Below are 24,334 nucleotides of genomic sequence, written 5' to 3' on the forward strand. Positions count from 1 at the left end.
GTTATATGAAGGCATTGACGGTTAGGTATCTCACTTATTGCCTCATGTATACTTACGAGATGTCAATCGGTGGATGCTCGCATCTCAATGGTACTAAACCAAGTCTTATTGAGATTCATCCAATCAGCTCGGAAAGTGTCAAATTAATATTTATTACTCTTGAACATATTCACTTACCTGACCACGAGACGCACATGCATTTTATCTGTAATGCCTTCTCCTATGCCCCAAATCCAACTTTGCCCGATTGGCTTAATCTCTTCTCCCTTTGTCTTATGATTTGGTATAAACAGAGGTCACGAGAAACATCCGAGCTGCAGTATTGTAACCCGAGTGATTGTCCGATTATCCTTGCAGCCTGCGTTTGTGCTCTAGCACAGTTCTTCAATTATGAAGAAGCCTGGGAGACTGTGCTCGCGAAGTATGAGGAGGTGAGTGAAATAGCCCACGACATGGCAACTTCGGACAACTCCAATTCTACCAACAATGAGTCAGAATTGCCAGAAAGTCAACAAGGCCAATGGATTATGCACAGTCTAATGGAGATACAAAATATTTACACAGAGATTATTGCTCTGTCTAAGTTTATAAAGGCTCTTTCTTTCTACAATTCTACTGCTGACTCACTGCAGGATCGCTATGACGACTGTCGTCCCCTTCACCAGATATTCACTTCGAACAAACTCTTCTATTGGATCGCAAAGCACCTTTACTCCGTGCCCATTGAGGCTCGTAATTACAAGGCCATTCGTGGATGGCTTCCTCGACTTCTGACTCCAAGCTCGATTGAAAATATCTCAGAGAGGTGCATAATTGTGGTAACTGACCTCGCCAATCTACTGCAGCACCTGAGGAGTGCTAACATCGAACTGCTTGATATCAAACTGGCGGAGAGTGAGGCCCCAATCACGAAAATCATCGCTATGTCGAAGAACTGTGCCAATGTGCGCCGCACACTAGAAAGTTTTCTACAATCGGAGGATGTAGCAGTGGAGGCGAAGCCAAAGTCACAATCGCCAGTCTCGAGGCAGCATCAGGCATTGACGTGTAAAAAGGAGAATAACGGAAATTATTTAGCATTCGGAAAATCGGTTTCACACGTCCCATATGAGCAGGACACTGAGCCAACAGTGAAGACGGCCAAGCAGTCCAACTGGGTGAGAAGGAGGCCAGTTGTGAGTCCGACGGATATTCAGGTGAATCGCGTGCCATGTCACGAGGTGATAGGCGAAAACTCAGCCTCCACGGCAAGGTGGCGACGGACAGGTAGAGGGTATGCGGCAAGATTGAAGAAACGCGTGGGCATTGAATGAAACTCCCAAACGTGACAGCATCCATTTCCATTCGCATCAAAATCCGCGTTCCGTTGCTGGAATACAGCCTATTTTGATTCACACTAATTTTGTGTTCTGTTACTCAAGCTGTGATGTTCCTTTTTGTAAATAAAACATTGTTCTTGACGCGGGTGTAGCGTGGCTCCTTTCATGTCATCGTGTTGGTTTTGTACTGCAGTGGTGCGCAGCCATCTGCCTGCATGGATCAGGTTTGGAGCATTTGAGTTGGTGGTAGGCGATCCGAGGCCTTGATTTGACAATGCTGCTGTCCATGCTATCTGTTTTCCTCTTATCGAGAGTGTGGTTGCCATAGTGGAATCAGAACGGAGGGATTGTGGGGTGATTGCATAAGTCGACAAAACGGCCTTCTGCACCGGCATCCGCCTCCTTCCCGTATCCCAACACCCATCATAGGGAAAGATAAGGCAATCATTCTGCCATAAACCCGACAATTTGGGAAGAAAGGAGGCTAACGATAACAGCGCACCCATAATCTCGGGCTGGGCTGCCGCTCCCGATCAACCAGCCACACAGATGAAAGAATATCCCCCACCCTACCCTCAACACATGACAAGTCAGGCGATTAGCAATGCACTAAACAACTGTTTCAGCGATTTCTTGTCAACGACTCAAATAATCACAAATACAAAGTCAGGAAAAGTACAAAAGAAGTCGCGAGTTAGGAATCTAATCTCATCCTCTCAACCCGTTCACTCAATTGACTGGCGTAGCTTCTTCCACTCCTCATTGATGCATTGCGCGATTGAGAGTGTCGCATTGACCTCCGCCTGCCACCGTTTCCATTCAAGCCAGCAACACTGCTGCTGTGTGTCTTCATCGGGGCCTCGTCGTCTCGTGTGTGGGTACATCTCCTCCTAAATGACGACCTCTTCTCCTTCGGTAGAAACTATGCCGAATATAGATTGGACGGGTGCGTTAGTAGACAATATTGCGTAGACATTTTTGCTATTGAACGGTCAAGACCGTAAGCCATCCCCAGATTCGCTGACATATAACCACACCTCGATTGCGGGCGATGAACGTCAACTTCCCGAAGGCAATTTTTATTGATTGATGCGAACAAGGAAAGAATAATGCCCCTAAACGGTGCCACACAGCTGCAATATCGAGATTAGCTTTTTGCATTGCTTTCTCTTTCGAAGGCAACGACTTGCAATAGATTTAAAGACTAAAGGCAAAGACCAATTGGAAAGAAATAAGTTACTTTGTTACGTAGTTTTCCAACAACGGCAAAATGGGCTTCGCACCACATCTGAGGATATCGTTTAGGACACCTTTAAATAGGACTCTAGCGCGTAGCAGATCCACAGTATATGCGCCGGCGCCATCAAATGCTTTGTTATACCTCGAACGATTATATAACAGACCAACATTGCCGAAAATACGTATCGGGAAGCTTGGGGTTCCAAAACTTGCGGCGCATCAACACCGGCAAGATTGAGCACGCCTGCGTCTATCACAAAAATCGACTGTCTTACCTGGCGACCTTTAAACTGTACCAATGCAACCAAACCGACGTTGAATTGAATGCCATTTGACCGACAGTCTTTAATTTTTGCCAATTTTTTGAAGATGATAATATATATTTTTCGGCAGCGCACTAAGCTGATAACTAATTGTAAATCTATTTTCATATTATTATTGTGAAGGCTTCGACTTTATCACACGTAAATTTTTTAAGCAAAACTTTGGTATGATTTAATTTTCTTTTGGTTACTGAGCCATAGTCAGCACTTTCCATGATGTCAGGCTTGGTATCAATGACTCGCAATAATTATTTTTTCTTTTTAATGCCAATCGAAACCTAGGCAAGAAGATCAGTTGCCTATTTTCTCGTTTTTTCACTGACTTTTTTAGATGCATAAGTATGCTGCGAAGTATTGGGTTTAAATTTATGATTCGGCTTAGGCATTATACCGGTTAGCGTAGCGTCTTACAATAATAATAGGTAAAGGTAAAGTTCTGCTAATTGTGTTATATGCAAATTAGAGTTTTCGCACTGTCGGTGCCAGTTGCCCTCTTCACCACTGAATCACCGCCCTCTACCCTTTCCTCATCGTCATCATTGTAAACGACCTCCAAGCACATTGCGTCTTTCTCCTTCCTGACACCCTCGCAAACCAACATGGTAGTCCTCTCATCTGGATCCAAGGTACTACCTTCATCGCCTGAATTGAAGAAGACCAGAGTTTACTCACGTCACTCATTTTTCTGTCTTTTCTACTAGCAAGAACGTTAGCACAAAAGCCCGCCTTTATGTATGAATCATGTCTTTTTCTTCAATGCAATTTGTAATTGAGGCCGTCCTTTATCTGAAAGTGTACCATCCTGAGTTGTTAGTACTGCGCAGCGTGCCTGCAACAGCGCGACCTCTTTTTGCAACGGGAATAATCTCGAATTTGCTTCCTACAGTTTCAGCTGCAATCAGAGTCTAACCGTCGGATTTAGTCGTGTGCCTCAGCAAAACTACACGCATTAGTCAACTGGGTTACAGAAACCAGTTTCACTCACATTCCTCAGGCCACAATGTACTCGAACACAAATCCCAAGTACATGGGCTATCTTTCTTGCAACATGTTGCTGCGCCTAGGAGCATTTTCTCTTGACTTCGTGGAGTGCAATTTTATCTTCCCGATCATAAGGGGCGGAAGAATTGTACATCCGGAATTTGCGTCAACTCATTCTCCATCTTGTCGGAATTCCCCTGCGAGAAGTGCGACTTGCCACTTATTGTCTTTGCCTTGGAGGCTCCTCTCCATCCTTCCTCATCTAACGGTCACTGTGAAAGGACTTCTTCACTAACTTCTATTTAACCCCTAGCACGGCTGCTGAGAATGAGCGGGTGGAGTACGGAGTCTTGCCTCCATTACTGCCACCATAGTGAATGTAGAACGGTAATTAAGGGAGTCGAACGGTTTCTGCGTACACGAGGCTTTGTCTGCATGAATTCCCACTGCCTTACTCAGTGCTGATCGAGGGTGCAGCTGCTTTTCCGCACGCATTGGAAAACTGAGAAATTGGCGGACGGTCGAACGGAATCGCACCTTGTCAAAGAGTGATCGCACACAGTCAAATTCTCCACCGTTAGATGCGCCCGAGTAGGTAACGAAAACTTCTCACCACAACTGCAACGCTGTTCTGGAGGTGAAGACTGGACTGTCTTGCGATTACATCACTAAACCTAATCCCACTCAGCAAAAATCTGTAAACCAGGTGACCCGAGCCCGCATTTAAGCATCTTTAGTGTAACTTCGCCCGAGAGGGTCGGATTGAAGGGAAGGGAACCTCATACCTCCTATCCGAAAATCAATTTTCACGAACAATCCCCAGCACGGACACCGCTCCCAAATAACCTAGTGACGCATCTCCCTGCCCAACTGTAACAAGTCAAGGGATAAGCAAGGCACTGAACAAATACTTCCGTGATATCTTGTCAATCACTCAAATAGTTAAGTATAGAAATCTGGGGAAGTACAAAAGGAGATAAAAACTATGAATTCAATCTCATCCTCTCGATCCGTTCAGTCAATCGGCTGGCGTAGCTTCCTCCATTCATTGTCAAAGCGTTGCGCGTTTGCGGTAGTCTACCCTTGTTATTGCCACTTGGCCTGAACGGGAATGCATTACCTCGTGGGTGAGAAAAACGCTTTAGCAGCAACCGTTCCTTCGTGGGCAAAAAGTAAGACGGTGGATCAGCCACAACCACCTTTGGTGCGGTCAAATTCAACTTCACCTGTGACATAAATTTTACCAGAGTGGAAAACACGGTCACAGCGTTCTTCAATCTCGCCACATCGTTAGCATCGTTGGTGGCACGCAGGAATGCATTCACCACCCACAGTCGCGTGGCCACAGCAGACGGCGTATCCTCACACCTCAGATGAGCAGCCATGTGCACCACTAAGGCTAGCGAAGGAAACACCGCATAGTTTGGTGGATAACGATTGTAAGCGGCAGATGAGAAGTCGGGTATCCCACTGTCCTCCTGCAGTGCAGTAAGAAGTCGACACAGGGACACATAGTGGTCATACACCACCATCAACTCCAACACGCTGTGAATCAACTCCTTCTCCACCGCCGGACTCGCACATGCACCACTCTCCTCCATTTTCGTCACAACCAACGATTTCAAGGCATCGTAGTGGTCCGCCACAGCCGACACACCACACTCCATATTAAAATGCGTTGCCACTGCCAACACTAGCACCGACAATACCAACGCACACTCAGCAACATCACAGTTCCGATGCTCCACCTTTTGCTGATGCCACAAAACACAGGAGAGCACCAAGGCGACGCTCCACTCGGGCACGTCTAGTCTGCAATCTAGCCCAATGAAGGCGTGGATGAAGTCGTCCACCGAGCAGTTACGCGGCAAGTGCATGGACCTCACCTTCATCATGTAGGTCTTGTAACAAAAGTTACCCTCGTAACATATTTCCTTCGCATGGGGGCGTAGTCCCACCAGTTTGGAGGCAAGGCCATTTGCTTCTTCCACTCCTCTTATCAGGCAGTAGTGCGCATAGCGTAGGATTCTGCTCGGCCCATAAACACAGGGCAATTCAACGAGGTACTCGCTAGTATAACTTAAAACAACACCAAATTTACAGTAAAGTGCGACAATAAATACTTTTTCCAACATATTAGAACGGTATAAATGAGCTATCGCAGCAGGCCAACGATAAAGAAAGTCAACGGGACGATCCGGTGACGCAGAGCCCTTCAACATTTTAGCTGCCGTTTGGAAGAAAAACATGGGTGAAGAAGACCTTTGCCTTTGTTCCTCCTCCTCTTCCTTAACACTCTGCATCGGTGCTTTCACTGCCGGAACGTGCCGTCCCAAATCAAATACCTTAAGGACGTTAGAGGCCTCCGCAAAGTCAGGACAAAATTCTTTGAGGTACACCAATATGTTGCCTGAAATATAGTCCATGCACTTAGGGTCAGTGACTGACTCCATTATCGCCCGAAGAACGTGAATTGGATTGGTTTCCTCGACCCACTTAATCACCGCTCGTAGTTTTGCAGAAGTATACGACTCTGATTCCACCGTCTCGACTTGGACCGCAGCTGGAAGTTTGGGAAGCAGAGTCGAATTCATTAGAAGCGCAAGAAGAGGTCGTGACGTTGCTGGCACTCTCCGCAGTGCAGACATTTCAGGATGAAACACTTTCAGTTTGAGGACAGCCTTACCTCCCTCGTCATCCACACAGTAGAAATCTGTATTAAGATCGACAATCTTCAACTCGTTTATAGCAAGTGGTCGAAGCTCCTCAGGTAGAATGGTAGGGCGTGACATGACGTAGTATTGCGATGACATGCTCGCAACTGGACAGTCAAGACAATAAGCAATTCCCAGGCATACGGGTATAGAATCATATCTCGATTGCACACAGTGCAAATCCATGTCTCGAAGACATTTTGTTACGAATTGACGCGAGCAAGGGAAAAAATCTCCAAACTGACGGTACTTCGCGGCCACAACATCGAAATCAACTTTTCTGTAATGCTTTTTCATTTTAAAACAACGACTTGCAACAGATTTGAGACCCAAGCCCTAAATCCTAATGCAAAAGAGGCAGAACTTACAGCCGTACTTGGTATTCCAGGGAGAATGGGAAGAGGTTTAAGACCGTATCTGAGAACATCACTTAGGATGCCTTCAAAGAGGACCCTTGCGCGTATTGGGTCCACACCACATGCACCGACGTTACCGAGTGCTCCACATTTCTTCAAGCTATTGAACAGAAGCTCAACGGGATTGAAAACAATGTATCGAGAAGATGGGGCCTCAAAAGCATAGGACGCATCACCACCCACAAGGCTAAGCAAACCCGCGACCATGGCTGCTGCGGCCCGGTGTGTGCGGCGTCAATTCGGTCACACCGATGAATTAAAACAACTGCAAGATTGGGTAATAAACTAAGATAAATGCTTAGTAACATCATGAATATTTTAAAATTGCTCGCCTGATTTGCTACCAAGTGAACTACTCTATCGATAAAATTAGCGCCTAATTTATGCACATGTTTTTGAAAACTTTTCGACGCAGGAATGATAGAAATTTGGTGCCATTTCGCAGATTTGCCTAAGCAGTAAGCAAATTAACGTATACATTCGTTTTAATTTCTCACTGATACATTTTTACATCCTTTTCAGCGCTGAAAGTGTATCATTCCAAATAGTCCGCGACGTGATTAGTGTCTGCAACGTCATGATCTCCCACGACCATGCGTCTGTGTATGGTGCAAGCGTCATTCCCCTTACTTCGATTCTACCCGCTTTTACACATCCAAGCAAAATTAAGCGCCACACAATACGCCCTTTCAAATGTGCACCAGAAGTACGCTTAAACCCACAATCGTAGCTTGGTTTTTGCTGCCTTTTACCACATCCGTCGTACTGACGTAATTGCCCTAGCCTCAGCTGAAGTCATTGTGTAATCCCAGCTGACCTGCCTTTCTCCCACTGCGACAGTGTCAAACGCAAACGCAAAATCACACTACCCCTACGCGAGCGACCTCAACCACAAGGGCACAACGGAAGTGTACAAAACAAATGCCACTCGTAATTATTTGGCAGAAGCATAAGATTGACTCAGAAGGACATGATGAGAGATTGAGAGACGGAATAATTTAATAGTAGCGAGTTGGGGTCAACGAAATTATGGCGCCAGCGCAGCTGTCTTCTCCGCGATCGCGTCCAACAGCGGTTGCCTCTTATGACGATAGCGAATGGCCAGGTTCCGCAGCTCAGTTTCCAAATCCCGCCCCAAATTTACCAACAGCTGCTCCAACTCTGAGTAGGACAGTTTTGAAAGCCCACCAGGCTCATTAGCCAATGCAAGAGCGTTTGTGTGACCTGGCGCAGGCACTCCACCCCCTCCATCGAAGAGCGACATGCCCTGTTGTTGCTGTTGTTGTAGAAGAGCACCACTCTCATGAAAAGCGCGAGAGAACGGGGCAAAAGGACGTTGACCGCTGGTGTGTGGGAGCAGGAGATGGTGATGGTGATGATGGTGGGAAGGCGAGGAGGAGCAGGAGTCAGATTCAGAAGCGGAAGGGGGAGAAGTGGGTGATGGAATCGCGCCACAGGCTCGTTGTGCTGCAGCCACCGCAGCAGCCACATTTTCGCTAGGTGGAGAGGCGATAAATATAAACGAACAGACTGCCTTCTTAAGGTCGTTCATGACTGTTCCACGCTGCTAATTGCTCCACGACCTGATGCTAACTTCAGCATTACCGCAGCACATTATGCTCGATTACATGCATGTCAATGAAATTCGACATCAGTCCTCCAATCTCAAGGAACACAAACACAGGAAAGTGTGGAAATGCAGCTCACCTCTCTTTGCACCTATTGCCAATAGCCAATTGGCGGGCGAAATTTTGAGTCAGCGTACCCGCGTTTTCGGCCCCAGGGTCCTTCTCCACCATCGAATCACCTGCGTGGATAACCACCGAGCACTCGGTGTCGTCTTCCGCACCGAAATCCTCGTTAATAACCATCGTGGTTGCGCCATCTTGACCCAAAGTTCCACCTCTATCGCTTCGATTAAGGAAGATGAGGGTTCCACTCGCATCGCCTGTCGCCCTACCCATTCAATCAGTGGAAATAGGGGGATGTAAAACCTCCCATGTGCATAAACAATCCGGTTGCCATAAAGACACTTCAACAACTGAGTATGGCGAAGGTAATGAAGGCAATAGGACGCACCCTACCCCTTCGCCCTTAACAATCATGCTGGAGGAGCCAGAGCGCTGAATCATAGTGCCCGAGTTGCTCGTCTCCTCCTCGACAATGTCAATCACTTCTTGCGGCCTCGCTCTGGCCTTGGCGGAGGCTTTTGCAAACGGCGTTTGGGGGGACGTAGTTGACGCTGCTGCTGCTTTTGAGTCGTTGAGACGCTTTTCACGCAGACGGTTGGACTCCTCAATTAGCGGTCTGGTGGGACACAAAGAACTTGATTACAAAAAATAGCAGTGATTGGATATACGAGAAGTTATAGGAGGCCAAATAAGCAAATCTACGTCTGAATTACTGCATATACATACATGCAGCGTATCTGGAGAGTTTGTGCTACTCAATTACTAATCAATGCAGGATGATTAAAGAAGCGAAGCCAGGCAATCAAAAAACTAGTGTTTAGCCCATCTGCATTTCGTTGAAAGAGAATGAACGCACAGAAGAATGGAGCAGGATTTTGCACCACGAATAAAGCTTGTTTGCAAGAGAGCAGCAGCCGAGGGCCGCGCTTCAGGCGCACGAGCCAGACAGGAGTTGACGAAGGCCACGAAATCCACAGACCAAGCCTTCTCGTCTCGCAGCCGTGGCGAGGGCTGACTGGGGATCATAAAGAGCGCTCGCATAGGATGTTCGTCTCCTAGAGGTGGTTTTCCATCTCCCATCTCTATTGCTGTTATGCCCAGTGACCAGATGTCTGCAGAACAGTTGTAGCCCACCTCTTGGATGACCTACGTAGAGAATGGCTAGGTAGTCATCATGTGCGCAAAAAATCCGGCTTTTCTGGTAAAGCTTTGCCTTCACGACCAAACCACAAACAAGTTCCGGAGGATGATGTATCCTAAAAAAATTAGACCTTCTGCGGATCTTTCCTGACTAAGGTGCGACATACGGTTGAGTAGCTGTAGATAAATCATTTCAAACCAGCAGAAATGCTCATTTTACCGGTTAAATACGACACAGGAGGGAAGAATCTACTGTGAAGGCGACGGAGACAGATGCATAGGAAAAGCCACTTCAACCAAATACACGATTCCATGTCGCGCCTTGGAGTGTATCAGTGACACCTTTCCACCTGCCCATTACTAAGTGTTTGACAACATGAATTACACCACAGGAGGCACAGGAATGCATGAAATCACCTCAGGAGCCATCCAAAAGGGAGTTCCAATGACTGTATTGCGCTTGGCCAAAGTGTCCACCAGTTGTCCGGCCACTCCGAAATCCGCCAACTTGGCCATTCCCGAACTGGTGAGCAATATATTGCCCGCCTTTATGTCTCGGTGGATTTTACGCATCTACATAAGAAGGCATACACACAAATTCAACTAGACGTCATAGCTCCTTCATAGTACGAATCGGCCTAAGCAACAAAAATGAAAAAAAAGAACTTATGTAGTACAGAATTCTACTTTGATAGATAATTTGTAAGTTTTTGACTTTTTAATGCGAAAATTCCTTTATTCTTGTCATATATGGCTATTGTCTACTGATCGGATTGTGACAGTCAAGATTTTAAGCCATGGAAAATTTGGGAGGTCGCATTTATGAGCAAACTGTGCCACGGAAACTCTGCTGCATAGCATAGATGACCAAAGATCAAAATAAATAGTATATGGAGATTCATATGAGCCGGTTGAGTGTCACTTTTCCGATCCATTGAAGAAGGCACCTACTGCAAGGCAAAGCAGCATTTGTTCCAGTGTCGGGAAAGAATTTCCCTCCCCACCGTTTCGGACTGCATATGCAAATAAATCGTTGTGCTTATATATGTCACTGACGCACTAGACTAATTGAACTAAGCAGACGAAGCGGTGAAAAACTAAAATCCCTATTAGCCAATTTAAGAGGGGAATGAATAAGACTTTTGCTTTAGGAAGAAAAACGAGCGCACCTGATGAAGGTAATCCAGTCCAAGGAGACTGTATTTTAGAATGGTTCCGATTTCCTCCTCTGTGAGGGTTTGATTGCGCAGACGCATAATGTCGGCAACAGAACCAGCACCGCAGTACTCCATGCAAATCCAGAGATCCTGATTATCGAAGAGGCTGCCGAAGCATTTGACGATGTAGGGACTGTCACATTGTTGCATGATAGATATTTCCTTTACAATTTCAGAGAGATCACTATCTACGGGAACCTAGAAAGAATTACAGGATTTGTGTGGTTTGGAGATACCTGATTGGATTTACCTAAACCAACACCCACTCCATCCACCCTTTAAACTAATTTTAAATAAAAAAAGTTTTAAAAAGTGAACAACAAACTAGCATCATGGTTAACCGCGAGGCATCGAAAATGGCATAACTGGAACCCCACAAGTACCCTACTAAAGATTTAGCACTTAAAAGTCAATTTCGCACCCCTTAGTGGGAATTAAATGTCACAAAAATAAGCTTTTTAATGGCAAAACTCCACCTTAAACCCTGTTTGGAAAAATTTCAAAATAATTAAGCTCATACATCTCACACTCCATGTCAAAATTGGAATCTGCGAGTTAGTTTTTTTTAAAAATGACGGAGTCTAGAAAACAAGCGCCAAGCTTAAATGCCTCAAAGTGAACCAATTTAGAATGAAGCCACATTCACCAACAAACCTCATGGGAGTCTGAAAGAAAAAAATGGGGAATTTTAGGATATGGTCGTAATTCAAGAAGTTGCTTTGTTCAAATGAAGTTATTACGAAAAGTAAGCATTGCCTTATGCATCGCACAGTTGAGAAGACATTGCCTTCTACTTCATGGGTTGTAAAAGTTGGCTATTTCCCATTGCGCCATGAAAATCTGGTCAAATATGGAGGGATTTACCCTACAGTTAAAGAAGCACTTAAAGCTTGCGATACAGAACCCGCCCAAAGCTGAAGTGAGGTGTTGGTTTACCTTTTTCACAGCAACAACGGTTCCCGAAGCTTTGTGCTTGGCCTTGAAGACACTGCCATAAGAACCCTTTCCAAGTTTGCAGATAACTTCTAAGACCTTAGATGGTGGCTTTGATAGTTCTGACTCATCCAGTCTCTTCATTTCTCTAAAAAAGTAACACTCAGGAGTGTAATAAAACGGTTTGTTCTTAATCGTAATAAGCCCGGTATTTTTTTACAGAACAATGAGTACTTCAAGGAGATCAGATTCGTTACTTCACAGGGAACACTGCACCACAGATATAATTTTAGGTGCTAGTGAAATAGTAAAATAGGGGGTTGACGACCCAAAGAATATCATGCCAAGAAAAAGAAAAACGATAAAATGTTAAGCAAGGGTAGTATCCCAAAATATGTAACAAGAGGGCTCTATTGACGCATAACTAAGAAAAAGACAAAGCTTAATTCGACTATAAATACAGCTACCTCAAGTAAGCAATGTCAGTCCAGCAATTTGATAGCGTACTTTGTAGGAACTCAGCCACAACGTAGCGGTTTTATAACGCGCAGCAATTTATATGATAACTAAAACGTATGAATAATAACGATGACAGTTCCTTTTGCAGTTATGCACAACACTTTAGTCTTCCATACGTCAGATAGCAATTACTGCTTTACATGTTGCTAAACATGATGTTCAGCCCTTCTGCTTACCATTTGGTGAGACATTTTATCATTTTTTGTTGGCCTAATTAGGTAAATGGATGCATTATGCAACCAAAACAAAAACAAACCGCTTTATGTAACAATCACGTATTGCTTGCAATTTTGCTTATCTTTTCCCAAGTAAAACTCCCTGACTTCATGCGCTCATTTGTTAAGACATTGGTACTTCCAGAAAGAAGAGGATTGTAGGCATGATAACGTTGATTGCTGAATCAAAACCAGCATTCCTTCCACGAATTGACTGTGACTTCTAATCCCTAAGCTCATATGTACCCTGCTTTCTTGTGTTTAGCAAAGCTGATACTGCCATCTGGAGGGTTTGTATTTTCATTCTGCAACATTGTTTTTGACCACACGCATAAAAATCTAAATTTTTTGTACATTAGTGTGTAATACGATAGTGGTTTATCCCTCGGTTCTGGTGAGGCGCCTCTTTTGTACTTCGAATTAGCCCCCTTGTGCCTCGCTGGGTGGGCTGGCCTTTTGGGCCATGCCAATAGCCAGACACCTTCTCTGCGATGAATATGTATTCTGCCCGAGTATTGTGTCTTCTTTCGTCTTCAGGGAGTCCCGAGACGCTACAAGTGTCACACTTAAATGCCTGATAATTTAGCTTATTTCAGGTTTAGAAGAGAATCGGAATAATGCGCGCTGAATGTCGTATTGCTACTCTAGTGTTTTGTCAACCAGACATGCGTCGAATCAATGATAAGTTGTAATTCAAAGATCCTTTATTACAATTGTTCACATCTAAATAAGCTTGCAGTTAACTAGTTTCTAAGCATCATGATTTGTGGTTTATAACTTGTGTGCGTGTTCAGTGAATTATCACGATGAATCATTTAAACTAAAATAACCTTAGAAAACAAAAGCAGAGCCTAAAACCTGAAATAGCTTTAGCTTTTTGTGTTAAATGATATCAACTCGGGGCACTTAATATTAGGCTGCATTTTTAACATCGATACAAATTAGGTGTTAAAGAAGTTGCATTTCACTCTGCAGCGACCTAGGACCCCTCTGACGATGCAACTGTAGCGTCCCGAGACTGCCCTGGAGACGAAATGAGACACTGTACTTAAGCAGAATATATATATTTTTGTCCTAGAAATTGTATTAGGGCTAGTGGCATGGCCCGGAGGCAACCCACCCGGCGTGGTACAATGGCCAAGTCCAAAGTGGCTCCTCACCAAAATCAGGGGAAATACAACCTTTTTATTATACGATAAGGCCTAATACTCAAACAGATTAGATTAATTTGGCATACAGGGGGTATGTGCTTACTATCATGCCCCACAGGTCAATTAACCGGCCGAAGACACAACTGTCGAGACCCACATTGGCCCCCATAACAAAACCGAGAGTAAAATAACCATAAAAAGTATTGCACAGCAGCTCTACTCTTTTAAGCATCATCTCCAATACTTACCTTGATCAACTGTCTGTATCAGTCGTAACAACGCAGTTTGTACCCTATGGAAAACACCCACGAGTCAACCTGGCTAGCCGTCGAATTTCCATGCAACTATGGTATACCTGACAGCAACATTACTGATCCCTTTTGGTGATTCTACTGGATCAAAAGTTTTGTCTGCAATAAACCTAAATTTGCGCATGTCTACCTCTAGTCCTAGCAACACTGATCTTAAGACAGGTTCAAATAGCAAAGGTCGCGATTTAACAAAATGGTGAGGGTTAGGTTTTGTGTCTGTTCTCCTTTCTACTTTGTTTTCACTTTAGAAATACATAGACATATTAATCAGGGAAGTAAAGGAGTTATTGCCAGTTTGTTTAGATGATGTCTCTAAAATGGTACAGCTAGCAGCTCCGTAGTGGAACTTCGTTACTAGCATTCCCGCAGATCGAGGAATTTAAGTAGTAGAAGAAGGCAGATGTCAATTTCAGTCCTTCTGCTATGGGTCGCAACTGATTCCCTCACACAAAAGGTATGCATTTCTTCTGCCCAAGTAACGTTTTTCACTCAGCAATATAAATCCGGTAGACAGCCTTTAAGATCGGTCTTAATTTCCACTGCCACCAGCGCAGCGGATCGGGACTTCTTTGAAGAGGAAAAAGAGATAACTCCCTAGCTAATTGTAATACGATAGTGGCTTATCCCTCGGTGCTGGTGGGGCGCCACTTTTGTACTTTGAATTAGCCCCCTTGTACCTCGCTGGGTGGGCTGGCCTTTTGGGCCATGCCAATAGACCAGACACCTTCTCTGCACTGAATATATATTCTGCTTAAGTGTTTTGTCTTCTTTTGTCTTCAGAAAGTCTCAAAACGCTACATAATATATATCAGACATCAAGTTGGAATCGAAGCTACCTGTATGAATCAGAGGCCAACATATCCAGCAAAAGCGTAATTACAGGCACCCAATTGTCCCAGTCACTAGGGCCGGGAGTTAAGTATTTACTGTATTACAAGATTTAGCTAGCTAGCCATGATGTAGTGGTTGATAGTACTCTAACACTGTATTACTTTATGCGGCTACTTGAGTCACCGTCGTTTATACTTCTACTCAGCGCCATAAACTGCAGACCATGCCAGTAACCTAATATTAAGAGTTTTTGCTGCCTAAAAAGAATTTTGCAAAGTTAAAAAGTTTTTTATTTTTGGTAATGTCCATAAATCAACTTATTCTATGATATATTCTTATAAACCCAAGTCCAGAGAAGCCACCTCAGAATGTGCTATTTTGTGCAGTTAGGCCAAAATTGACGCGGGCAAACAGTTTTATTTTAAATTAACATAAGTATTTTGCCGAGAAAGATTGTTTATTTATTTAGATTATTTTCGCTGTTTGTTATTCTCCACCACCAACTGGAAGGACAGGAAGAAAGGCGCACTTTTGACTTTATATTCAAACCAATCGAAAGTCGGATGGTTTCTAGCGGGAATACGAATATGTATGTACTTCGTTAAACTGTACAGATATGCAACCCTCAAGAAACAGTCTGGTTGATATAAAGGAACGTCTAATATCCTTGGAGAATACTCTTGCTGATCCCTTTTCAGACTTAAATATAGAAAGGATTTTGGATGTTTTCATTTCCGTTGCATTAGACAGCCAACGGGCCCCCAGAGATAAGCAGGACACTCAAATACTGGCATTTTCCGAGAGGCATGTTCCCTAATTTTGGTGTATTCCTTTCACCGATTTCTTATGCTTTGCTTGCTTTGGGGATTTTATTTGCCCTTTGGGCACAACTAGAAAACTCGTTCAGTTAATTACGCTTCCCTTGCTTATTTCCTTGTAATTGTCGGCTACCTGGTTTACTGTTAATTTGTTTCTTTCAGCCACTTGAACATTTTAGGCATTTATAAGATCTTGGTTCTCTATTTCGGTTCAGGTTCGCTGAATCAGTAAGGCAGTTGCTAGGGCTGCGTCGACAACGACATGACTTCACCTTTCTCGCTACACTTGGTCGCGGTGCATATGGTCGTGTTGATCTTGTTCGGGAAAATGCAACTGGTCGAGTTTGCGCAATGAAAACGCTTGACAAATCCAAGATGCTGAGTCAGCAAGCTGACTTTTGGGCCGAACGGGAAATAATGGCACAAAGTGTGTCTCCCTGGATCGTCCGCCTCTTCTACTCCTTCCAAGTAATTTTTCGTTTCAATGGTTTTTTTCACCATGCAATGGGGGGTAGCTTGTGGTTTTTCCGTGCTGCTTTCACGGACAGTTTATGTCTTGTTTCGACTTAGTGTATTTTTTATATTGCCGTTTTAGGTTTATCGTCAAAGTCATAACCTTAAAGCTTGAACTACCATTTGTTAATGCATTTGTTACTGCATTATTTTGATAGTTCGAAATATCTAATGACTGTGTATGGCGCCAAAATAACTCTTCTTTAATGTTTTCGTATGTTACTGACAAGCCCTTCTGGGACCTATAATATGCACTCTCGTTTTAGGCAACCACACAAATTATTAGCACAAAAGTACTTTTATTCTCAAATTCAGTGGGTGGTAAATCGTACCTCGCAATTGAATTAGAGCTCGGGATGCGGTACTTAATCATTTCAAAGCCATGTCTTTGCTGTATCAAGAGCTGTCTGTTTGGGTTTCTGAAACTATGGAATTTTCTCGATGCCTACTGTCACGATACTAAAACACATCTGCCACATATTGATGCATACGCTTGCATTAACAGTTTATTGTTTGATTATGGAATTCAAATTTTTAATTTCTATGAGTCAACTGTGGCTCCTTTTCGCCTTTACAGTTATAACCCTTGCCATGTTTCTGAAAGCGATGACAATGGTACTTTACGAGTATGCAAGTAATGTAACCTCACGGCATCGTGTCTGGTCGATCACAAATTTGTCATCATTCATAGAGCAACTAGCTGTAACGCATTATCTTTCTCTTCATTCTCACCGTCTTTATAACAGTTGACTTTTTGCCCAATCCTAAGAGTTAATAGCTTTAACTTTCTCTTGAGTTATTTACATCTTCTCTACGTCATAGCCCTTAGACATACAACCCTAACACATCCGCCTTTTGTACGTTGCATACTTTTAAGGAAAAGATTGCAGTCCTAGCCCAAATTTTTACATTTCTATGGATTAAGGTGTTTTTTATCTGTGTTTATTACCTCATCTACAGGGTTTTTGCTCCATGTGTATGGGATTGCTTTTGCATCAAGTGTCTATTGCTTTAACAGAATACAAGAAATCCGTATTTACACCTGTCGCTTCTTTTTAATTCGTTGCTAGTTTTATCTTTGGTCACACGTGTTTAGACTACTAAAGACTTATTTTTCTGTGATCCAGTTAGGTCCGCTCTGTGCTAGAATTTATTAGGCTATTGCTTCTTATATACGCGCTTTTTTGTTACGGCAACCTTTTATACACTTTCGATCTCAAAACATACATCCGCGAAAATAAGGAAAACTTCCTCTCTCTGCTTGTTAATTTTGTCACAACAGTTTTGGCATTTTGAAAGCAAAAATGACGAAAGCATCCAGGTAGATCTCATCCTCTCGTAGTCCTTAACTACGTCTAAAGGATTTTCACTTCTTATACATTCTTAAAATAAAATCTTGTATTCCAACTCGCAAGGAAAAAGCTGTTAAATGTCAAACGGGTCTTCTCACTACTTATTCTCATCAAATCATTACACCACTTTAAAATTGCCAAAGCATTTGTGCCTACTACTTGTCATCTTAGTCTTGGAGTATGCATCTGTATGACTTTCGATCTCCTTACAATAGCAGCTTTTTCCGTAAATGTGGAGGCGAAAAAAATGCAAGTCTTCCTATCAAGACACATGCTTGCTCCAAAACATCTACGAGTCGGTTTGTGCCTTCTTGGTGCCTATTATCATAGTCATTATGTGTTTCAAATGTCTCGTAAAACATCCATTTTAGGACGTACGCTCCCTCTATATGGTGATGGAGTACGTGCCCGGTGGAACCTTGGTCTGTTGGATGGACGAAGCAGAGCTAATCTCCGAGACGGTCTGCCGCTTTTACGCCGCGGAGATAACCCAGGCGCTAAGCGATCTGCACGCCATGGGTTTCATCCATCGCGACATCAAACCGGACAACATGCTACTTGACATGAGTGGCCACCTCAAGCTGGCCGACTTTGGCACCTGTGTTCGGGTCGATCCTCATACACATCGAGTTCGCTGTGAAAGTGCCGTAGGAACTCCGGATTACATTAGCCCTGAAGTACTCTACTCTCAGGTGGTGCAAAGATCCTTTTTATCAAAATTTGGGTAGATGGTGGAAAGGTTATCTACATGCTTAGTAGGTTCCACCTCCCTCTCCTACCAATTGATATAAAAATTGCTTCATCACCTGCGTTAAGTGTTAGTGAAGGGATTTTTTCACATGTTAATATCTAATTAAAGTGTCAATGGTGGTGTATGCCTCCCAAACGCGGTACGCCTTTCTTTAAGTGATTTTATAGTGCTATGAAGTGGTGATAAAGTGAAGGCTATGCCGCAGAGTGGAAGCACAATCTGCAAAGACTGAAGTTCTTGCACACGGTTAAACCATATATTAAATCACTACAATTTATCGTCAGAATTGTAAACCGTACAAGCCAACTTGGGTGTCGTTTAGTTACTACTTAATATCAAGGCATTCCTTTTCCCGTTCTATAGAGTTCAGGAGGCGGTGAGTACGGTTTCGCAGTGGATTGGTGGGCCCTGGGTATCCTCGTCTACGAGATGATTTGCGGTGAGACGCCATTCTACTCCGACGATCTGGTAACAACCTACTCTAAAATTATGAGTCACACAACCAGCCTCCATTTACCCAAGGAGATTGCCATCACTCCGTCCTGTCTGGATTTTATTAAGCGTACGTACCTACCTACTGAAGAGCTATTGCTGCTATTACACATCTCATGAATTGTTAGTAATTTGGTTTGCATACCTTGTTTTACTCTTCAAAATCAAATGTGTGTTTTTGTGGCGATGTTACACCTTTGAATACCAAGAGGTCATCTGTGCCCTAAAAAAATGTTAATATCCCTACATATTTTAAGTAAAAGGTGATGGAGAGGATGTAGGCCTTTTAGATGGCAATACTACCTCTTTGTCCGATCATCGCTGCTAGGTGGTAGATTGCCACCAGCGCCTAGCGACTGGTCGATGTTGTGTGACATTCTGGTGAAGTAGTAAATGTCTTGTTGCGTGTTCTTAAGTCAAACTGTTTTTGTTGTTTTTTTGTTTTGTATTTGCAAAAGGCACTTTTTTAAACACTTTTGTGCTCCCACAATCGTGTTTAGTTGATTTCACATGAATTTTGTAGTACAATCGCTGTTGATTTTTTTTTAAAAAACGACTCCTATCATCAAAATAAACAAAATTCTTTAATGACAGCATCACCGTTTGTCCGTAAATGTGTTGACAATTGGGTGGTTTAGGCTCTCGTGTAATATTTCCTCAACAAGACAAATACTTGCAAATTCCTCCCTCATGAAATGTTCCATCTCCAGGGAGTAATGGCCAAACTTGGTTCTAGCCACCTATGTACACTTTTGTCTCCACTTTTATCTCTTAATAATCTCTATTGCATATGACAAGCTAATAATGCCATCTGAAGGGCGTTGGTGATGTGGATGGATGAATGGGGGAAGAGAAATGGGGATTAAGAACGTCTTTCTTTTTTTGTATTTCAAAAATATGACTTTCTCCCAACTGATTGGTTACTTCTGATTGCCGTTCTTCCACACCTTCCAGTTCCATTAAGTAGCTAGACCTTCACCAGTAGGTGTTAAACAAGCTTTGCCTTCTGCGGGCGAGGCAGTGACAACCCTAGAAGTGTGGCACAGGCGGTGGAAACGAGCTACACCGAATATCGCACAAACTTTATTGGTTACCTGATATATCTTCTTCTTCACTTTATCATGACCTTACTTTACATCAAAGGCGTACGTTTTCTAAGGTAGACTATAAAGTCTCTAGAGAAGGCGATTAGGAAGTGGATACTTTTCAAAGGTCATAGCAGAAAGACCAATCCCATCACTTCTTTTCCATTACTGAACTGTTTCAGCCGATGCAATGTCCGCCAAATGCCATGATGTTGGTAATTGAAGCCTTTTGTTAAATTGACATTTTCTACAGCCTTTACTTGTGTTTGGGAGCAGGAATAGATTCCCCTCCCCCCTTAGAGAGCTCAATCAGCCAAACAATCGAAGTATTTACTGTCAAAATAGCTCTTATCATTAACCTTCCTTTAACTGACTTTTGACAAGTGATTTTACACCAAATATGATCCAACTTCCACACTAATTGGTTTAATGAAATTCCTTTTTGGGTTCATCTCTGCCCACATTTGATTCGTTGATCCCTTTTAAAGTGCACATTCTTAATCAAGTGTGCTTTTTTGCTTTCTTGCTTCTAAAAAGAGAGGAAAATAATCTCCATTTCGAAGCGGTTGGAAAAAGATGAGTTTTTTTTTATCTTCCATGAGACGTAATTTAAATTATGGTATGAATCGCCTTTTCGTTGTTCTTCTTTGTCTTACTTTACACCTAAAGAGAACCTATCCAGCATTCCTTGAGACGTAAATGATTAAGTAGTATTATACAAGGCATTTGGGGGTTGTTAGGTTAAACTCCTTCATTTTTTTAATGTCTTACTAGAAGTTTACGAATGCTCGAAAGATAAAGTCATGGACCGGTGTATAACTGTTTAAACTAGTGTGGAGCTGCCTTGAAAGTTGGAGGTGGACATGTACGTTTAAGTAGTTACGGCGATGACTATCCGCCAGAATTGCATCCTTCCGTGGTTTTTTTAATGGTATATTTTTAAAAGACCGTGCTAAGCACTCCTCTTGTCCTGAGCTGCTGCGATGTTCTGCTGCCATGTTCTGTTGAATTGGATGCTTTTTTCCTTCCGCGTTTGCAGTTCCATATCCATCTGACCCGGTTTTGAAGGTACCAAGAAGCCCGGTCCTTTAAATCGTCTGCCCTGACACAAAACTAGTTTTGTTATTGTTCCTAGAGTGCTTCAACAGTCCTTTAGGGGCTGTTTGTATTAAGTCAATAGCGGGTGCAGCATTTTCAGCGTTCTGGATCGAGGTTAATGCGTTTTCTAGGTCATATGAAGTTGAATTAGTGTCTAGAAAGCAAAATTAAGCGCTCCTTTCCTGGTTTCTGTTCCTAAATTGGTATTGTAGGCCGCAGTACCTCCTCAAATCTCAGCTTCGCTTCACCAAATGGACAATTTGCTTGTAAGAAACGCAAATACCATTCATCTCCTTAAAGTAACCACCAATTGAATTGAACTGTCTTATCTCAAGGACAGGACGTTTCTCTTCGTCATCGGTGCGGGATACACGTGCCTCTGCTAGTTGGACATTGGTTTTGATTTCGTGTTAAAAGGATATACTTGAACTAGATTTTTGTCCGACGTAATGCTACAAACAGGAAAACTCCGGCTTTTCCTGTCAAAATGTGGGTCTTTATGAGCGCTTGTGCCCATCACTTTGTTTCCTTACAAATTTTACGTGCTGCATATTCACAGGAATGATTGTCACGCTGTAAATTGAAAATGACTTTGTCCAGGATCGCTACTGGCAAGCATATTGCTGTCTTGAGAGCGTTCACACTGCCGAGAAGATTCTGTAGGGTACACGCAGGGCTTAGCTCCTTTACTCGCAATAACGTTCTTCCATCATACTCTGCTTCATGCCTGCAATCGCTGCCACCATTTGCCTTTGTGACGGTGCCTGAATGCTGGACGATACCAGTGAGGGGGACTTGTCACTCACTGCTGTGCGTAGAACTTTCATAATCGCATTCCTTTTTGCAGCTTCAAAATTTTAAACCCCTTTTTTTTTCATAGGTCTTCTCTCACCCGAAGAGGTCCGCCTAGGTAGCGGACCAGGTGGAGCGGAGGAGGTGCGCAACCACGCATGGTTTGCACCGACCTGGCCTGCTGCTGAATGTCTTCCTGCTCGAGTTAATGAACACGGTGATGAGGCCTTCTTTGATTGGACTTGGAAGACTTTGCGCTCTATCTCTCCGGGTCCCTTTCATCCCAATTTGGCTTCGGAGACCGATACCAGCTACTTTCGGGAGGATGTACTTCAACCCGAACACGAAGAATTGGAGGAGGCAACGTCAGTGGTGGCAGACGAGGTGGAGCCTGGACAAAATGGTGACAGTGGCTGTGACACCTTCAATGGCAGTCAGCTGAGCTTTGCTGGGTTCACGTTCTCCTCGCCGAAGCTGGCCCCATTGTCCGGCATCTATCTAGCACCTCCTCAATCGCTACTCCATGAGGTCTCTTCGTACGAGGAGGTGCAGAGGATGGACAAGGGGGCAAAGAATGAACGGGAATCGGGTCTACAGGCACAGCGGATCCATGAATTGGGTTAGAGATTCTATGTGCAACTTCATAAATATATCTGTTGTCACGTTCTATAGAGGTGACGCCGCGATTTCCTTACTTGAGCCTGGCGTCACAAATACGTGACATGTATTCTTTATCAGACGGATTGGCTAAGTTAAAATCGGTGCCATAGGTTCTGACAAGAGAACAATCTTGAGTTCGAAAATAAAGGTGGAATGAGTAGCACTGTTTTGCGTGACAGGTTCTGTTTGGCTGTTGGGCTACCATTAGTGGTTGGAGATGGTCGCGAACCTCATGCGTGTATTTTTTTGCCGAAAAAGAATAAAATTTTGTCATATTTGGGGATAAATGTCTCTCCCAGACCAGCGTTTATGAGTGGATCGGAGGTTTTACCACTAGTGTTGCAGGTCCAAGGCCCTATGCGTGTCCACATGAACCGAACAGACTTGTTACGGCAAGGCACCGTAACAAGGTGTCAAACTATTTAGCTATTGAGAACTGCTTACGGAGTAAGTACAGATTCAATTCAGGCAAAGTCAGACTGACTTTTACTTTCATTGCGGCAGGATCTGTAAATTGTTGAATTTTGATTACTCTTGCAGTTTATTGACTGTGAAATTTACGCATCGGTTTGTTCAACCCCAAATGGCATTGATGTAAATATTAAAGTTATGCCAGATGTCTACCAATTTATGTCTGCCAATCATTCACAATACACGCCTTTTTATAATGATCATATTCTTCGCAGACAATAAAAGATGCCAACAAAATCCTACCATGGTGTCATTAGCGCGGTTCTCGAGTACCTTAGAGCATAATATCCGCCAAAGCTCTACTATAAAAGCATAACCTGGAGAAATTATTGTTCTGAGACCTGGCGCTACCAGGAAGCATTAAAAAGGAAATAGTTAAAAAAACAGTGAGTCATTCAACAATCAACCTTCCCTTTATTTTAGAGGAGGCACTGGCCCAAGCGGAGCTACAATTAGCCAGCTCAGAGGCGCGGTTTGTTGAAAGTCTCAGTGACGCTGAGCGCCGTATTGAGGTACTCAAATTGGAGCATGCCTCTGCAATGCATCAGATGGAGACCGAGGTATCAAAGCTTAAAGTGAGTTCCTCTTTCCATCAACCTGACCTGTGTGTTGGTCAAATTTCAAATCCAGAGCTCATGATGCGGATACGTCTTCTTGCTATCGAGAAATAACGATTTCACCGGCACCGATGTCTTGAAACTTGATGTCTACAGTTGCCTTCTTATGCTTCCTTATTTTCTGTTAGCAATTTTCTGCCTTAAAAATGTATAAAAACCGGTTGCAGAGGTCTTTCATCTTGTTATCGTCTCTTGAAATGCAATTCACAATAACAACGTACTAGGGCAGTACTGCAAATTTGACATTTAAAAACCGTGTGTTGTTATCGCATCGCGGGTACTACAAGCTTTTCTGTTGCAGAAGACGCTACTGATCCCCTGCTTTGCATGACCTTTCTCCACGGTCCGGTTATCCGGCATCTCCACACCGGTGTGATTAGTTGTTGTTCCACCTTGTCCACTAGAAGTAGGCGCACCACATTTTTCCCTCATCCGTTGGTTTAAACAAAACTCCGAATTGTGTGTGTGTGTGATCGTAATGCTTCTGTCTTAATGGTAATGGGAAGAAGCGCCTTCCACATGCTGGTAACTGGAACACCGACGAGCTGATTGTGTGTGTGTGTGTGTACTCGTCTCTATCTGCATGCATAATCAGTTTGCTGTTTTGACTGTTGCATTGTGGCACCCAAAAATGTGCAATCGACTAGGGAAGTAGAATGTAGAATTATTGTGCATAGACATTACA

General features: G+C 43.5%; 4 protein-coding genes across 4 annotated transcripts in view; 2 read left to right on the forward strand and 2 right to left on the reverse strand. All coding sequences in view use genetic code 11, as the record gives it.

Moving 5' to 3' along the window:
- Positions 1-59: 59 nt before the first annotated feature.
- Positions 60-1,313, forward strand: EGR_07200 (hypothetical protein; the record flags this gene model as incomplete). Its single annotated transcript, XM_024496449.1, has 1 exon — positions 60-1,313. The coding sequence occupies one exon, from the start codon at positions 60-62 to the stop codon at positions 1,311-1,313; it is 1,254 nt and encodes a 417-aa protein (XP_024349126.1).
- A 3,532-nt stretch (positions 1,314-4,845) lies between these two features.
- On the reverse strand, positions 4,846-6,873 carry EGR_07201 (hypothetical protein; the record flags this gene model as incomplete). Its single annotated transcript, XM_024496450.1, has 1 exon — positions 4,846-6,873. One exon carries the CDS (start codon positions 6,871-6,873, stop codon positions 4,846-4,848), a length of 2,028 nt encoding a protein of 675 aa, XP_024349127.1.
- Positions 6,874-8,019: 1,146 nt separating this feature from the next.
- EGR_07202 (Serine/threonine-protein kinase 3) lies at positions 8,020-12,117 on the reverse strand (the record flags this gene model as incomplete). Its single annotated transcript, XM_024496451.1, has 7 exons — positions 8,020-8,488; positions 8,700-8,948; positions 9,072-9,299; positions 9,540-9,829; positions 10,241-10,396; positions 10,993-11,238; positions 11,977-12,117. 7 exons carry the CDS (start codon positions 12,115-12,117, stop codon positions 8,020-8,022), a joined length of 1,779 nt encoding a protein of 592 aa, XP_024349128.1.
- Positions 12,118-15,563: 3,446 nt separating this feature from the next.
- EGR_07203 (Rho-associated protein kinase) overlaps positions 15,564-24,334 on the forward strand; it is a gene marked incomplete at both ends in the record, with an annotated part of 29,734 nt that continues 20,963 nt past the window's right edge. The window contains 6 exons of the mRNA XM_024496452.1: positions 15,564-15,589; positions 16,034-16,286; positions 18,055-18,375; positions 18,798-18,996; positions 21,990-22,520; positions 23,456-23,607. Coding sequence (XP_024349129.1) covers positions 15,564-15,589; positions 16,034-16,286; positions 18,055-18,375; positions 18,798-18,996; positions 21,990-22,520; positions 23,456-23,607 — 1,482 coding nt within the window. The remainder of the gene's footprint in view (positions 15,590-16,033; positions 16,287-18,054; positions 18,376-18,797; positions 18,997-21,989; positions 22,521-23,455; positions 23,608-24,334) is intronic.

This window comes from Echinococcus granulosus (genome assembly GCF_000524195.1).
Source record: "Echinococcus granulosus chromosome Unknown EG_S00072, whole genome shotgun sequence".
Taxonomy (NCBI): domain Eukaryota; kingdom Metazoa; phylum Platyhelminthes; class Cestoda; order Cyclophyllidea; family Taeniidae; genus Echinococcus; species Echinococcus granulosus.